This window comes from Gouania willdenowi, chromosome 6 (assembly GCF_900634775.1).
Source record: "Gouania willdenowi chromosome 6, fGouWil2.1, whole genome shotgun sequence".
Taxonomy (NCBI): Eukaryota; Metazoa; Chordata; class Actinopteri; order Blenniiformes; family Gobiesocidae; genus Gouania; species Gouania willdenowi.
Genome location: NC_041049.1, coordinates 67,067,543 through 67,079,563, shown reverse-complemented (window position 1 = coordinate 67,079,563; position 12,021 = coordinate 67,067,543). Strand labels below are relative to the sequence as shown.

Below are 12,021 nucleotides of genomic sequence, written 5' to 3'. Positions count from 1 at the left end.
ATAGACATCCAAAATATCAGGTCATGTTTTGCCATCGCTGCATTAGATCAACCCCTCACTAAAACCTGTAATTATGCTGTACAGCTTCTTCTGAAATGAATATAAATTCATATACAGTTTGTAAACTGATTCATTCTGTCTGTATTGTTTTGTAGAATCTCACTTAAAGAACTGAAGGTGCTGCTTCCATTATTGAACTACAAAACTCCCAGTACTCGTGCTCTCAAAGACAAAATTCAGGTATTTTTCAGGTATACTAATTGGTTATCGGTAACTGTGCTGGGAAAAGTCAAAACTGGGACTTTAAATGCTATTCTGGCTACAGCAGACATGGACAACTGGCGGTCTGGGGGGCCACATGCGGCCCTCAATGCATTTTTGGCAGCTTCCAAATAGGGATGTCCCAATACAACTTTTTCACTTCCGATACAATACCGATATTGCAGCCTTGGTTTTTGGCCGAATCCAATATCGAGCCAATACAATATCAGCACGAATCATACATACTTTTATTACTTATTTTGTAGTGTGACAGGCCCATTTATTATAAACCAATGGATTACATTTAATTAACCTTTTAGAATAAGAATATTCTATGATTGAATAAAATGAAATAGAAGCTTTTGAAAAAATAAATCCAAAAAACCATTATATAATATATCACAGGTTTTAGATGCAGTTTGATAAAATCCAATATTCGTTTTCTGGCTGATATTGGACTGATATCCAATATTAATAACTAGGGATGTAACGATTCACTCAACTCCCGATACGATTCGATTCACGATACTGGGTTCACGATACAATTCTCTCACGATTTATTTTACAAAATGGGACTGTAGACAAACTAGAAAATACTGTACTAGTTTCCTTTTATTTTTCATTGTCAAAAGAATTCCTTGATAAACAATTCAAAACAATGCAATTTAACTAAAAATAAATCTTGAATGAAATAAATAAAGGAATAATACAAATGAAAATGAAGCCTATCAATTTAAATTCTGGTTCTAAAATAAACAATGCAAAACTGCATAATAGTTCTTTTTCTTTTAAAAGTGCAACTGAAAATGTATTGTGTGCCTTAACAATTGGACTTTAAAAAAAAAAACAAAACGTGATTACACTGATTTACGTCATATTTGTTTGGACCAGCAGAGGGCGCTGGTAATACAGTGGTCGGTTGGCATGCAGATATCTTGCAGTGAAGAAGAGATGCTATGCTAGCAGACAGAGCTAATAGAAAAACGTGACTTTTACAGATATTCAAGTAATATTACAGATATTCTTTCGGTGCTAAAGGGGCAATGAATCATTTATTAACATATTTAAGAGTAGAAGGCGGCCAGAAAGAAACTATTAGCAGACTCCGCCCGCCGCCTACACTTGTGGTTAAAAAAAGTACTGCGATTCAATTTTCAGAAAATCGATATCAACCGTGATACCTATGAATCAATTTTTAACTGCCTTCCGATTAATCGTTACATCCCTATTAATAACGGATTGGGACACCTCTACTTACAAATTAAACATCCAAAATGACAATGAAAAAATGCACAAAAACTCATAAATACACACACACACACACACACACACAAACAACTCTAAAAACACACAAAATAACAACGATACACAGTGAGTTCAAAACCACAAAATGGTGACAACACACAAAACGAAGCCAAAAACACACAAACCCTTTCTTCTTTATGCTCATATTGGTTTTTAGTGTAAATGCCAACACTAACGTTGATAATGTGGCCCCTCGGATCAGACAATCACAATTTTGTGGCCCCTGCTGTGATAACAGTTGTCCATGGCCGAGCTACAGTCTTTTTGTTTCATTTGATTCCGTTTTTGATGTGGGATTCTTTGGTAGACATCATAGAAGCTTGGTGTCTTATACTCATTTATATTTCCTTTTTTTTAAAGCATTTAAAAAAAACAAAACATGAAACTTCCATGTTATTTAAATATGAATTATGAGGTGATGACACCGTAATGTGTCCTAAGATCATAGCAGAAGGTCTCAGACTATCGTTGTTGATTTGTAGGAGGTAGGAGGAAAGAAAGGCCTCCTGGACTTTGAGCAGTTCCATAAGTTCTATAACTTAATCATGTTTGAACAGAACGAGGTAAGTCTGAGAATAAATCACATTTATGTAGATAATCCCTGTTTGAACTTTACGGTGTTATGTTTTGTTCTTCATAGATTCTGGATGAGTTCAAAAAGGAAACGTGTCCTTTTATTCTGGGGTGAGTTCTAATGGTTTTCTAACCCAAAATGAAACCCTATAATAAGTATTTATTTAAGGCGAACTACTTTTTATACAAAACAAAACAACAACATTAAAAGTGTTTGTAAACTCGCAACAATGAGGCTGGTTCTCAGGAGGACGTCTCGCTGTGTGTTGTATTTATGAGCAGTTCTTGTATCTTCAAAGTCACTTTCGGGTTTTCTGTAGTTTGTGTTTTTATTCTTTTGTGTTTTCAGTTAGACAAGTGTAAATCAGTTTGTTCTTTCCTGCAGCAACACAGACAAACCTGAATCTTCAGCAATTCTGCTGCAGGATTTCCAGCGTTTTCTCGTCCACCATCAACAGGTAAAAGACGACATGTGGCGCAGATTGTGAAGTTGGGCCTGCTAAAATAAAAAAAGCAACTTTTGGCAGCATTTAGCAACAAACTACGTTTAAAAAATGTATGTGAATTTTCTAAATGTTAATTTTGACCATATTTACACCAATATTGTGAAATTTGTGATATTTTTTCTTGTAAAAATATAATGTCAAGGTTAAATCTAAATGTAAAATCTAAATATTTAGCTAATATGCAAATTTACCGGAATTAGCTTTTGTTTTGGTACTCCCCGTGAATTTGCATATTAGCTAAATATTTAGTTTCACTCGTGACATTTAGATTTAACATTTAACATTACATTTTTACGAGAAAAAAAAATCACAAATTTTACAAATATTGCTGTGAAACTGGTCAAAGGAGACATCCAAAAATTCACACATGTTTTTCAGACCTGGTTTGTTGCTAAATGTTGCAAAAAGTTGCTGTTTATTTTAGCATGCGCAACTTTACAAAGACGACGTCAATAAATTACACAGTATAGAAATGAATTATTGTCTATATTTCTGTTCTGTTAGGAGTACTGGGCCAACAATCTGAACCAAGTCAGAGAGCTGATGACCATCTTCATCGACGACACCATGAGAAAAACCAATGAGCCAGAGTTCACCATTAGTGAGGTATGAGTCGGCTTACATATATATGTGTATATATATATATATATATATACACACACACACACACCGTATTTTTCGGACTATAAGGCGCACCAGATTATAAGGCGCACTATCAATGAATGGGATCTAACTGGGTCAATTTTCATACATAAGGCGCACCGGTTTGTTGTTATTATTATTATTATTATTATTAAGACGCATTAAGCAAAAAACAAAATAGTCAGATAAGTCAAACTTTATTAAACTAATTAACGATAACTCTCAACATTGTTCAGGTTTAACACAAAATACAGAAAAATACACTCACTTTTTCAGTTCAGTATGTTGAAGCACAGTACTGGTACATATCACTCCATGAGGCGCCTGACTACGGTAGCCCTAAAGTGCCAAAAATCCATCAAGCAGTGCAGCTTCATAGTTTACCAAAGTTGTACTAAAACATTTTGATATATTAATTTCATACATAAGGCGCACCTGATCATAAGACGCACTATCGATTTTTGAGAAAATTAAAGGATTTTAAGTGCGCCTTATAGTCTGAAAAATATGGTATATATATATATACATACACACACACACCTATACTATTGCGCGTGGCCTGCTGAGACAGGATCTGATGAATCGTATATCATCAACTCTTCTCTGTCCTTTAGTTCCTGGTTTTCCTCTTCTCTAAAGAAAACTCGGTTTGGGACGAAAGGTTCTCAGAAATCAACGACCTGGACATGAACAACCCTTTGTCTCATTACTGGATCAACTCATCACACAACACGTTAGTTTTCCTCCCATGACACAGTTTATAGACTGGTTTACTGTGTGCTAGTCACAGACAGCTGCACTCAGGTTGATTTTATGTTGTTTTGATCCTGTTGTTTTTAGTGAGTTTTTTGGACACGTCTGTGTTCCTGTGGATTTGTGTGAATATTCTCTCTTTGTCCAAGTTTTCATCTTTTATTTTTGTTTGTTTTAAATTACTATTTGGTTTTTGTGCAATTGTTTTGTGTGTTTTTGTGGTATCTTGATGTTTTTGTGTCTTGTAACAATATAATGTGACTTAATATGTGTCTTATTTCACTTTTATGCCTTTTATGTTTTTTTGTTTGTGTTCATTGGCGTTTCTGGATTTAGACAGACTATGCAGTTGCATAGGACCCCATGCAAGGTTGGGGTCATTTATATTTGTAATTGCGTAATTGATAATTAATTACAAGTTTGGTGTAATTATAATTGTAATTTTTAAAATCTGTTGCTGTCATAATTGTAATATAATTCTAATTGAGTTTAAATAATTGACTTTGTAATTGTAATTGCCATGAAAGTTCTATAATAAATTGTCAATCATAATTTAACACAAAACTGGGGAACCTATGTACAGTTCTACACATATTTAGTTAACAACTATATCAAGCTTTCCCACATTTTACCATTTAAAAAATTTTGAAATCTAGGGGTACACTGACACAAAAAGGATCAAACGCACACACCAAAAATATTAAAAAACTATATTTTCATTCATCAGGAACCCTAACAAGGTAACCAATAGATAGGAAATAAATTAGGTGATATATATTAGTTTTTTAGTGTATTTTACAGCTGATTTAGGATCTGTTATCATAAGAGATGCTAACACAAGAGGAAGGCTAACTTTTTTTTTTTTTCAAGCTTAGCAATTTAACTTTAGTAATTGAGAATGTAATTGTAATTGACTTTGAGGGAAAAAAACAATTGTAGTTTAACTGTAATTGGAAAAAATTCAGGTCACTGTAATCATAATTGAATTGTAATTCAACATGGGTAATTGAAAACATAATTGTAATTGAAAAATGTAATTGACCCGAACCCTGACCCCATGAGCCACTGGGGGGGGCAGGGTTTACCCTCAGCCTCATCTGATCATAAGCAGGGCTTGTGTTTTAGAGGCTTAATGAAGTCAAAATTTTGGGCTCTAAAGTCACGTCAGCTGGTAGGAATTATGGGAATTCAATTCAATTCAATTCAATTTTATTTATATAGCGCAAATTACAACAAAGTCATCTCAAAGCGCTTAACAAAAGAAAGAACCCAACACAATGAACAAGCATTTAGCGAATGATTGAGCCATGAATCAGCAGTTTGTGAAACGTTTATTGGATCGAACCTCCCTATGTCACTGTTTACGCCCGTGTTACAACAAATGTTAACAAGTTCACAAATTAGATTTGGAGTTTAAGATGCAGATAAATTGTTGCTACCAAATGCATTATGTAACATTTTAATGCCTCCTGTTGTTTAACAGCTATCTGACAGGTGATCAGCTGCGCAGCGAGTCTTCTACTGAGGCATACGCTCGCTGTCTACGCCTGGGATGCCGCTGCATTGAATGTCAGTAGGAAACTTTGATTGATACCTGTAACATTCACTAGTTTTATTCTGCCGACATGTACGATCGTAGACACTGACACCACACGTAAGGCCTGATTTACAACGATCTTAAGTAAAGTGTGCTAAATTAAGTGCATACAGAAAAAGATTGTGTATGCTGTTTGTTCACCTGTTGCAGGTGATTTACTAAGAAGATTGGCAACAGAGGTGATAACAGGTCCAAAAGTGTTTTTTTAAATTTTTTTATTATCAGTTAAAATCATAGTGTATGGCTCATAGATCAATGAATCAAACATCATTTACTCCAACAAGAAGGACAACGGTTAAAATGTCTGCTAAAAATTTTGTTTTGGTCTCCACTGTAATGTGAATGTGGAGTCTTGTTTTTCCTTCATTCTTACCGTGTTTTTTAAGTAGGTCAGTGATTCACTTGACACCATTTTTTTTCTAGTAAGTTTCCGGTATTCACCGCAATATCACATCACTCCACGAGATATTCCATTTCAGCCAGATTCACAACTCAAAAATAAACACCAGTCCATGAAAACCTCAGAAATGTGTTGGGAAGTCACTTTGGCAGTGTTTTAAGGGCAAACACAATAAATCACGGTATACACCTCTATGCATCCATCTATGGGACTCCACATCCCACAATGCAATGTGCAATTTTTTTCCAACAATGACAATAAGAGAGTGTTTACAGTAGAGACAAAAATAAACTTTCTGAGCGTCAATTTTTGTGTTTTTCCTTTCATTTTTCGACTAAATGATGTTCTATTCATTGACCTCGGAAGCATACACTATGAATTTATCTAATAAAAACATATTGTTGGTAGCAGCTTTAAATGACGGTTTTGCACACGTTATGGTGTTCATGGAGAATGTGGGAGAGCAGAGTAGCAGCACGACAAAGTGAAATATTGGCAGTGTTAATGATAAATTCCAATAAACATATTATTGAATAACATCAAACCAATGAGAATGTAACCAGTACCTACCAATCATTTGGCTCTCTGTGAGAAAGTGTACGCTATGGGAAAACAAGATAAACAGTAGATTAATTCAATAAAAGATGGATGGACAGAAGAAGAAAAATAGCGTATAAGAAATGTTTACATTATTTCCCATTCATTCATTCCATATATTTTGACGCAGCCGAAAAGCTCCATCTTTTCAGTGGCCTTTGATTCTACCTATGTCTCTATATAACAATAACTGCAGCCATCTGTGAGTAAAGCTGTGACAGTCAACACCTCTCTATCAAACGTGCTAAATAAATATTTAAATTTCATCCTCCCAATATTTTGCACGTCCAGGCAGTAACACCCAGATTAGACAGGGTTAGTAGATCAACTACAACATGTGCTGTCAAAGTTTTCACATGCAGAAACCGTGAGTAAATCAGGCCTTTAGTTTGTTCAAATGTAATGGTTTAATCTTTAGGGGTGGGTTGTTATTGAAGTGTGTATCCAGTCTGTTGTGTTTGATGTTGACTTCACACAGTGGACTGTTGGGAGGGCCCCGGGGAGCCTGTCATCACGCACGGTTGGACCAGGACCACCAAGATCAAGTTTGAGGACGTCGTGAGAGCCATTAATGATCACGCCTTTGTTACGTCAGAGTAAGAGTCACATGAAGTTTTGTATTTCATGCCATAAGATTTCTGATTTGGATGTTTTTTTAACCTTCCTAACTTACAGGATTCAAAAGTAATTTTATTGGTACCTGGGGTGGACTGGGACAAAAATTTTGTGTCCAGACCAGCCCACTACATTATCAGTGACACCATGTAATGGATGTTATTAGGTCAGTGATGCTCAACATGTGACTCTTCATTTTAATTATTATTCCCCCAGAAAACCTTAAAAGGGAGAAAGTTTTTAACCCCTTTTAACCTTTTTTCATTGGCCTTTTTGCAACTTCTTTTGTCCCATTTCTGCCCCTTTTCAAAAAGTTTTTTTTTTCAGACTTAAGCTACCTTTTGCCAATAAATATCCCTTTTTTTCCTATTTTTGTTAATTTTTGCAAGTTCTTTTTGCCACTTTTATCCAATTTCTGTCGATTTTTCATCTAACCTTTTGCCCAATAAATAACACTTGTTTCCTTTTTGACCTACATTTTGCCTCTTTTTGTTCCACATGTTTTGCCATTACATACCACCTAGTTCCTTTTATTTGCCCATTTTTTGGCCACTCTTGACTGCTTTTGCCCCATTTTAGTCACTTTACAGGTTTTTCTTGCTACGTTTTTGCCACTTCTGGACATTTTTTGGCCACCTATTACCATGGCTGGCTCCACTCACTCGTAAAAACCAAACAAAACAAAACAAAAAAAACATGTAGCGGACTGGACCGACCCACTGGGGCAATGCCCGGTATGACATATGGCCAGTCCACCCCTGATTGGTACAGCAAACTAATTTTCCAAATAATTTACAAATCTTTTACAGAGAGCTTCCTAAAGGTGCTCATACGTGTATTGAATTATGTCTGATTTCATAAACTGGTTTCAGCTTCCCGGTGATTCTGTCCATCGAGGAGCACTGTCCTCTGGAGCAGCAGCGTCAAATGGCTCGTATCTTTAAGGAAGTGTTTGGAGACAAACTGCTAACGGAGCCTGTGGAGCAGCTGGCGGAACAACTGCCATCACCATCACAGCTGAAGGGCAAGATCCTCCTGAAGGTAGCAGACAACTTCATTAATCAGGGAAAAACTGGCTCTGAGGAAACAGACACTGACCATTGATGTTTCCGAGCAGCACAAGAAGCTCAATGTGGAGGGAGGAGGGACCAGCAAGGACTTCAGGAAGGGCCAAAAACAGGGTGACTTGGAAATCTGGGACCCTGTGGACCAGGTACTGTCAGAGCAGTGGTGTGATTTAAGGAGGGTCCAGGGGTGGCAATGCCCCCCGACTCAAATCAATCAGTCAATATGCCATTGGAGGCACAGACATTGCGCTTTAAGGGATTTTTCAACCCAGTTGACATAAAGACAGCTCCACTAAAAGACTATTATAAATACATTTCCTAATGAGGGGTGATCTAGAAGCTGCATATGCAATAAAAAACACTTTAAATGCACACTTGTTTGACAAAATGTGACAAAGTGATTACTCAAAGAAGGGCTTCATTCATGTAACTCCAACTGGTTTCAGGAGGTTAAAGGCATCCACAGTAAGTTGGCTGATAGTGTCATCCAATCGCTGCACCCACCAAACAAATCCCATATCCCCTTTCCTGGTGAGTGCAACCATTAAATCTGTCCATCGTAATGTTCCTTGTCTTCTTAGGAATAACATCCAAAAAAGGAATGACACTTAAAGACTAACTAAAACCCTGTTTTGGCCACTAGGATGGAAATACAAAGAATGCCTTGATTTTGGGCGGGGCTCCTGGAGCAGTTAAGACACGCCCAGTCTATACTATAAAATCTCCAATGAACAATCTATGCTATCTACTCATTACTCAATATACCTCCCTATTCACTCTTGTAGTTTTTATAGAAGGGGCGGGGCAAGATCGTCCCAAAATGTCACAAGATTTTGTCTTCCGGGGTTTTATTAACTAAAATAATTAAGAAATGATTCAGAAATGATTACTTACAATATACTATATGATGCTAATAAGAATTTTTTTTTTTTATTAAAGAAAATAATTTGAGTACCCCAGCTTTAAAACATCATCTTAAAAAAGACTTTCTATGGGAATGGAAATACGAAGACTTAGCCTGACGTAACTTCAATATATTATGTGAATTCTGATTGGCTGAAATCTTTGTCCAGCCCTTGATGCAGTTGCTCTGTGGCCCACCTCGGTCACCCCAGTAAACTTGACCTGGACATGCCACTGTTTTAGAGCAGCTATCAGACAACCTCTCAGGCTCATTCCTGAAACAATCAGGAATCAATTGTAATGCAATAAACTATTTATTAACCTGACCAACTTTTCGTATGTACGTACATTTTTTTACCTTATTTGGTTTAATGTTAATGTGAATTCCTAATTGTTTTGTCAGCGATGGAATCGTCACTACTGTGTGATCTCTAATGATAAGCTGTACTACGCTGAAGAGGAAGAAGAGGACATGAACTTTGAGGTAAGACAAACAAATTATAATAGAAATTAAAAGCAGTGCTTCATCAAATATGGGCAAGACAATTACGATAATCTTTGTGTATTTTTAAAAATTAAAATTAAATCGGGGCTTTCGCCTTTAATTGGCCTCCATTGTACATCAATGGAATTCGTCCTCTGCATTTAACCCATCCCTGAGGAGCAGTGGGCAGCCATTTTGCGGCGCCTGGGGAGCAGTTTTGGGGTGAAGGGACTTGCTCAGCATCCCACAGTGACGGCCCAGGTGAGGCTTGAACCGGCAACCCTCCGATTACAAGCCCAGCGTCCTTAACCACTAGGCCACCACTCCCCATTTTTGCAGTTGTTTTTGTGTATTTTTGTTCAAAAATCAAAAATACAAAAGCATCAAACATGTTGATGATCTCTCAGTCCCAAAAAAGCTGAGAACCACAGGACTTAATGACTACAGACCCGTCGCTCTGACATCTGTGGTCATGAAGTCCTTTGAACGCCTCATGCTCTCCCACATCAAGGACATCACTTACCCCCACCTGGACCCCCTGCAGTTCGCCTACAGATCCAACAGGTCTGTAGACGATGCTGTAAACCTGGCTCTCCACTTCAGCACCTGAAGTCCCCAGGCTCCTACACCAGGATCCTGTTTGTGGACTTCAGCTCTGCTTTTAATACAAAAATCCCAGCTCTCCTTCAGGACAAGCTTTCCCAGCTGAACGTGCCAGACTCCACCTGCAGGTGGATCACAGACTTCCTGTCTGACAGGAGGCAGCACGTGAAGCTGGGAAAAACCATCTCTGCTCCCCGGACCATCAGCACTGGTTCTCCTCAGGGCTGTGTTTTCTTTCTCCTCTGCTCTTCTCCCTGTACACCAACAGCTGCTCCTCCTCTCACCAGTCGGTCAAACTCCTGAAGTTTGCAGACGACACGACCATCATTGAACTCATCTCTGATGGAGACGAGTCGGACTACAGGTGGGAGACAGACTGGCTGGTGTCCTGGTGCAGCCAGAACAACCTGGGGCTCAACGCTTTAAAGACAGTGGAGATGATAGCAGACTTCAGGAAGAACCCAGCCCCCCTCACCCCCCTCACCCTGGGAGACTCTACAGTGAGCTCTGTGGAGTACTTCTGCTTCCTGGTGACCATCATCACCCAGGACCTCAAGTGGGAGCTGAACATCAGCTCCCTCATCAGAAAAGCTCAGCAGAGGATGTACTTCCTGCGGCAGCTGAAGAAGTTCAGTCTGCCAACAAGGATGATGGTGAACTTCTACAGCTCCATCATCCAGTCCATCCTCTGCCCCTCCATCACCATCTGGTACGCTGCAGCTACGGCCAAGGACAAGGCCAGACTGCAGCGTATCATCCACTCAGCAGAGAAGATAATCGGCTGCAATCTGCCCTCCCTCCAGGACCTGTACGCCTCCAGCATTCTGAGGCGTGCAGGAAAGATTGTGGCCGACTCCTCCCACCCCGGTCATAAACTGTTTCAATCTCTCCCTTCTGGAAGGAGGTTTCGGTCCATCAGGACCAGAACCTCCAGACACAAAAACAGCTTCTTTCCCTCTGCCACCATCCACATGAACACACCCCCAGTCACCCACTGAACCCCCCCCCCCCCCCCCCCCCCGATCACCACCTCCATGAAGACATTACCTGCTGTATTGTATATATATATATTTATATTTATCCTATTTATCCTTATTCTCTATCTATCCTTTATTTATCTCTCATCCTTTATTTATCTCTCATTCTTTATATTTATCATTATTATTATTATTGTTGCTGGCTTGTTTCTTTGTTCTTTGTTTTCTTTGTTTTTTGTTTTGTGCACCGACTACCAAGTCAAATTCCTTGTACTGTCCTAAAAACTGTACTTGGCCATTAAAACATTTCTGATTCTGATTCTGATATAACTATAGAGGCTTTAAACCACATTTTCTTCGAGTCCAACTACATCATGGGGATTTACACATGATCTGGTGACAAACAAAGAGCATTTGACCATTGTCTACTTTCTAATTCAGTTATGAGAGCCGTGTGTCTCAACAGCACCTGGACCTTCACTGTACAGAGCCATGGTTTCACGGTCGGATGAGGGATGGTCGACAGGAAGCCGAGCAGCTCATCCAGAATTACTGCGTCGAGGCCGGGGAAGGAGACGGGATCTTCCTGGTCAGAAACAGTGAGACCAACGTCAACGACTTCAGCCTGTCCTTCAGGTAACTCTAAGGCACACCACGAAACAGCTCTTTTGTAAAGTTAGAAGACGTACAGTATATTATTTTATAAGATTGTGACATTTTAATCCATGCAGTCTCTTT

The 12,021-nt window shown here is 38.5% G+C and overlaps 1 protein-coding gene across 2 annotated transcripts in view; it reads left to right on the top strand.

Annotated features, from left to right (window-relative positions):
• Positions 1–12,021, top strand: part of plcg2 (phospholipase C, gamma 2) — a 39,517-nt gene that overhangs the window by 11,508 nt on the left and 15,988 nt on the right. For both annotated transcript variants that reach the window (XM_028450853.1, XM_028450852.1), the window contains exons 6-17: positions 156–240; positions 2,049–2,129; positions 2,207–2,250; positions 2,525–2,597; positions 3,150–3,251; positions 3,902–4,020; positions 5,524–5,609; positions 7,113–7,230; positions 8,122–8,290; positions 8,367–8,462; positions 9,623–9,703; positions 11,750–11,919. In XM_028450853.1, the coding sequence (XP_028306654.1) occupies positions 156–240; positions 2,049–2,129; positions 2,207–2,250; positions 2,525–2,597; positions 3,150–3,251; positions 3,902–4,020; positions 5,524–5,609; positions 7,113–7,230; positions 8,122–8,290; positions 8,367–8,462; positions 9,623–9,703; positions 11,750–11,919 (1,224 nt within the window). The remainder of the gene's footprint in view (positions 1–155; positions 241–2,048; positions 2,130–2,206; positions 2,251–2,524; positions 2,598–3,149; positions 3,252–3,901; positions 4,021–5,523; positions 5,610–7,112; positions 7,231–8,121; positions 8,291–8,366; positions 8,463–9,622; positions 9,704–11,749; positions 11,920–12,021) is intronic.